This window comes from Haemaphysalis longicornis, unplaced genomic scaffold (genome assembly GCF_048455015.1).
Source record: "Haemaphysalis longicornis isolate Haplotype H1 unplaced genomic scaffold, Haemaphysalis longicornis Haplotype H1 scaffold_7, whole genome shotgun sequence".
NCBI classification, from domain to species: Eukaryota; Metazoa; Arthropoda; class Arachnida; order Ixodida; family Ixodidae; genus Haemaphysalis; species Haemaphysalis longicornis.
In genome coordinates this window covers 178,844,886-178,850,343 of record NW_027526422.1, presented here as the reverse complement: position 1 = coordinate 178,850,343, position 5,458 = coordinate 178,844,886, and the positions used below count along the sequence as shown (strand labels likewise).

General features: G+C 48.6%; 1 protein-coding gene across 1 annotated transcript; it reads left to right on the top strand.

The window, feature by feature from the left end:
• The first annotated feature begins 3,056 nt into the window (after positions 1-3,056).
• Positions 3,057-4,697, top strand: LOC144146686 (endothelin-converting enzyme 1-like). The gene is made up of 2 exons (XM_077678614.1): positions 3,057-3,970; positions 4,337-4,697. The coding sequence occupies exons 1-2, from the start codon at positions 3,057-3,059 to the stop codon at positions 4,695-4,697; spliced, it is 1,275 nt and encodes a 424-aa protein (XP_077534740.1).
• The last annotated feature ends 761 nt before the right edge of the window (positions 4,698-5,458 follow it).

Below are 5,458 nucleotides of genomic sequence, written 5' to 3'. Positions count from 1 at the left end.
TTGTCGTTGTAACAAGTGATTTTGGTGTTAGAATTGTGTGTTAGTGCGGCACAGTACCCGTTGTGACATAAAACCAAACCTGTTCTCTATATTGCTGCATTTTTTAAGCGAATGTTTTTGTATCATTGTTTACCTCGCATGTTAATCTTTTGGTTGTAAGCAACTCTAAATTGTGTGTATGTTAATCTATTGCCTACAATCAACTTGAAGCTGTTTATATGTTTCTGTAAGTGTCTGTTACTTGCAGCCTTCACGCTCTATTAGTTTTGTAGCAACCGGCGCTGCACTTGTTTAATTGTTTCTGGTTGTTACGTTGTATCATTGATACCAGGATTTTTTGATAATAAATTTATCCTTTCAAGGCGATTCAGTGTGGTGTCCTCAATGCGCGGACAAAATGAAATTTTGCGACACGCAATCTTTCACTGTTCTGCAGCAAGGTCACTTAGGACGCTGATGTCTGGGGTGTTTAAAGTACGCCTTGGGGAGCGGACAAAATCGCGCGACGCCCTAGTGGCGTTTCTGTAAGGTGTGGGGGCCCTGGTTGTATGGAGGCGTCGTGGTGTCGCGGCACTCCGGTCCCGGCCTCGCAAGGCTATGTTCTCAATGCTGCTGCGCATGCGCACGCGTCTGTTCGAACACCTGGAAGCGGAGCTCGCCACGCTGTGGGAGAGGCGTTCCTCCTGCGTTGGTCGTGCCGCTTCATCATGGTGAACAGCGCACGTTTGGAAATTCGATTGATTGATTGTTGGGTTTAACGCGCCGACGCAACGCAGGCGATGAGGCGCGCCGTAGTGGAGGGCTCCGGATTAATTTTGACCACCTGGGGATCTTTATCGTGCGCCGAAATCTCGTACACACGGGCGTTTTTGCTTTTCGCCTCCATCAGAAAAGCGGCCGCCGCGGCCGGGAATCGAACCCGCGACCTCGTGCTCAGCAGCGCAACGCCTTAGCCACTGAGCCACCGCGGCGGGTGTTTGGAAATTCGAATTGTAGAGTATTAGCCCTGCAACCATACTACAAACAAGATGGAATATTAGCCTTGTAACCAGACTAAAACACGATACATAGTTATCTGCAGTGTTCACTTTACCATGTGTGTATTTGTAACTATCTAAGACTGTAGCACCGGTACTAACATTTGCGGTGTTTCGACCCTGAAGTTACTGTTCCTGTTTGTCGAAAACTTAGCTTTCCATTCTATGTTTTACCCCGCGTGGTACAAGTAGTATATAGTACGCCGTCTTCTCGTGAAAGCGCACGTTTTTTCCCGTGTCCGTCTCTGTGTTCACAACAAGCGCAACTTGCCTTCCAAAGTTACAACTTGTATGTAGGTTAGCAGCAGCCATTTCTGGATTGTTGTTTTTGTGTGTTTCCCTTTTGTCATGTGTATTTTTTACCTGACGCATAGCTTCATCGAGGCACGTCATGTATCTGCTTAGACGGACAAATAAACCTCTTTACAGACAGACAGATACACAGACAGACATACAGAAGTAGCCCAAGAAAGAGTATCGTCTTTAAAATCTGGCGTCGATTTTTTTTAATGCCACCACAAATGGCCGGTGTCAGAAACAGATAACTACGTCAAAGAGTACGCAGTCGCGGCAGTTCTTTTTCAGTGATACAAACAAAGCACATAATGCCTTGGGGAACGTTGGTACATTTCGGTTAAGGGGACAACGAACCCGGCCTACGTGGTTCAGCACAAATAGCTACCCCGACGCCGCTGCTTCTTTGCGGTTCTGGCTGCATAAATGTGTGCTATTACGTGCGCCTTTAAGCACACAACGGCACAGCCAATGGAGTTGAGGAGCACGCGCTGCACGTCCGGACAACAGGTGCAATCCACGCACAGGAAATGCTGAATTTTTAATAGTGTGAATTGTTGCCAGTCGGTCTGTCAATGTAATTCCCTCCTTGTCCCGTTTTAGACGGTGTTTCTACGTCAGATTTGCCGCCAGTTTCTACCACCTAAACGGTCTAGAAAACACAAATACTCCTAGAGCGCCGGTGAAACGTTAGCCAAAAGTATATATGGGAACCAACAGGCAAAAACAGGAAAGCGAGGACATAAACGCAAGGTCGGCGCAGAAGTAAAGCAGGTATTGACGTGTATCGCCATTAAAAGCCATAGACATTCCGCATGCCAAGAACATGAGCATATGATTTTTTGTTTTAGTGGATCACGCAAGTGTGGATTTACTTACTGCAATTTAATATTCCCCCTCCTTTCTTCTATGAAGGACGGTGCTTCTTCAAGGCCGACATCAGACAAAGATGACGCAAAAACTGGAAGCCCGCAACCTCCCATCCGCTTTATTGTGGCCGCCATCGTCGTGTCTTCTTGCGTGATACTCGCGATACGAACACTGAAGGGGCAGCAACCAACGGAGTCATACTGCAATTCCCCCGACTGCCTTCGTCACGCTGAGATACTGACCGCGGCGCTCAACCGCAGCTTAGATCCTTGCCATGACTTCCAAGCTTACGTATGCAGCGCCTGGAAGCCGCCCACAGGCTACCTACAGAACTCCCATTCAGCCATGGAAGACCTGCTCAAATCCTGGTTCCCGGCATTCCATGACATCCTCCTCAGAGGCCACCGTATCTTAGAAGTCACACGCAAGCCGCTGGCGATGTACGAGTATTGCATGGGTGACCATTCCAAATACGGTTCCAATCCTAAGAGATTTGGGGACATCCTCACAAAACTCGGGCTCGCCTGGCCAGACATCAACCAAAGCCACCAAAATATCAGCGCCTTTTATGTACTTTTTACCTTGCAATTCAATTGGAATGTGCCACTTCTATTCGACGTAAAGGCCCTCCGGCTGAATTACACGCCAAGATGGCGCTTCACGGTGGTTCCATCCTCGCTGATACCCGTCGAGCTAAAACACCAACGATCTGTAGCAAGAAGCAACCGCTACAAATACTGGAGGTCATTCTACGACATTCTGCCCGACAATGCAAGTCAGCCTCCAATCAGTGACTCGGATATTGACACCATCATCAACACCGAAGCTGAAATACTGAGTAACCTTTCTGCGTCTATGGCACGCCAAGCTGCTCAGCCCCTTTTGGTGAAGCTAGCCCAGATCGGAGCTGACACACCATCCATCACGTCGAATGAGTGGCTGAGCGCCCTGAGGCAGGTTAAGTTTGACCCTGACGTGAGCAGCGATGATCAGGTGTTACTCACGGATAAAGGATTTTACCGGACGTTCGGACGCATGCTTCAGAAGTACACGAACGAGCAGCTGCTGATGTTCATCGCCTGGTCCTTCGTGCAGCTCTACGCTCCTACGGCTGACTACAGGCTGCTTATGGCTCGCTATGGGGACGACGACGCCCTGAAGCTCTACCGGCCCTTCTTCTGTGAGCGCTTTGTGGAGTCCGCTTACGGCCTCCTGGTGTTAGTGGTCAGCTCACTATCGCGCTTTAGGCCAGACGAACGAGCATTTGTCAACGCCGGCTTCAATAACTTGGTGCAAACAGCTGCCATTAAGGTCAACGAGTCAATTTGGCTTGATGTCCAAAGCCGCCGCACAGCCGCAACGAAAATCAGTTCTGCGGTTCTTCACTTGTGGCCCCCAGACCGTTACTTAAACAACGACGAGCTCGATCGCTTATATAACAGCTTCCCCAGTAACGCAACATCGTTTTTCGAGCACTGGGTTGCCTCCACGGAGAGCCTCACGGCCGTGTCCCAGTCCCAAGTGGATGCCGATGTTCTCGACTACCCGGTGAATTACGCCCTGCCCTATCTGCGCTTTGATCGGCCGACGGGCACTCTCAACGTGGCGGTTGGTGCCGTCACCCACCCGCTCTACTACGGGAACGGGACCAGCGCTATGTTTTACGGGGGCCTCGGATTCTCCATGGCGCTACAGTTGGTGAAATCCCTGGATCGTTATGGCCTGCAGTGGCACCCGAATGGCACCTTCGGGGGCTCGATTTTTAACAGGTAACTTAATGGACTTGACCAGAATATTCTCGTCACTGAGACGAACTTCTTCTTTTGTTAGAAACGACAAATGTGAGAGACAAAGTACAAGACTGAACGATAACGAGATGAGAATATTTGCGTCAGCAAAACCAATATTTCTGTGATTGCGGTATTTTCCTGATTTCGAAATTTAGCATTCGTTTCCACTTAACGGTTTTCCAAATTTCTACCTCGCACACAGGAACGCACAGTTCACTATTCGACGAACATTTGATGCAGGATGATTTATTCTGTTTCGACTGCCTCACATAAGAACCGAAATAGTTTCGTTCTCGTGTTGTTGAAGCTTCGTGTGTGTGTTCACAACCATTCGCAAACACGCAGTGCTTCCATGGAAACTTACAAGAGCCGGGACAGCTGCCTGGACTACGATCAAGGCCAATCACAGGCAGAGAACAGAAGCCTGTTCCCCGAGATTCCTGCTCTCGAAGTCGCCTACGCTGCCTACCTCGACGCAGTCCGGAATAGCGGCGGCGTTCCGCAGGGCATCGCTCCCGGATTGTCTGGAGAGCAGGTCTTCTTCTCCACACTGTGCTACATGACCTGCTCATTGACTGATGACCACGGATTTGGGCAGGCCGACTGCAATAAGGCTGTTCGTAACTTCCCCGCGTTCGCCCAGGCTTTTCAGTGCCCCAGCGGATCCGCAATGAACCCCGAGAGGAAATGTTCCTTCTTCGACTAAACCGCAAGTGTTTTGCGGCAGTGTTTGAACAAGCTTTGGCATACGCGAAACCGCCGTGCCCGAAGAAGATAGGTGAACCGTGCAGATTCACAAACTGATTTTACCCCTCTGTAGAAGTGAGCGAACAAAAGTTTTAACTATATGTAACGCATTGGTTGGCACGCGACATGTAACCTCCACGCTGCGTTTTTGTTACTTTCGTCTTTCTCTTGGTCATTTGTTTTACCACGTTTCGTACCGTTATTTTGAATTATAATTTATTGTGTTCACGTGAGTGTGTACTGCTTTTTGTCTTGTAGTACTCTGAGGCCGCCGTACTGGCTTTTTCTTCTTAGATACGTCTTGAACCCTAGGGGACTTGGGGTGACTCCAGTACTTTTCGGGGTGTTTCCCAAGGAGAAAAACAAAAAAAATGCACCGTTTTTATTCTACAAATCATGCAGTCTTTGCTAATTTTGTCTTTTCGGAAGAACTGATTTATAACAATCTGAAGGAACGCGCCATACTTAAAACGATCCCACAGGCGGGAAATTAGTTGTGACATTCCATATGTGATGAATTTTTTAACAACAAATTGTTTCATTCCCGGATACACGAAGATTTCTCTGACGTCGTATCCATCACGGAAGTGACGCCAGTACAACGAAGCAAGTGGCCTGTAAAGGGTGCACCCCTGCACAGAGGATCTTCTTGCGGGGAAGCAACCTTTAGTTTTAAAGAGTACCTTATACTTAGGGTTGTTCGTTATCGGGTTTTATATT

What these genes read in the sequence shown, in the direction of transcription:
- LOC144146686 (XM_077678614.1), top strand. Translation starts at nt 3,057, where the DNA reads ATGGCACGCCAAGCTGCTCAGCCCCTTTTGGTGAAGCTAGCCCAGATC. An exon ending in GGGGGCTCGATTTTTAACAG is followed by an intron (nt 3,971 to 4,336) that starts GTAACTTAATGG and finishes GCAAACACGCAG; the next exon opens with TGCTTCCATGGAAACTTACA.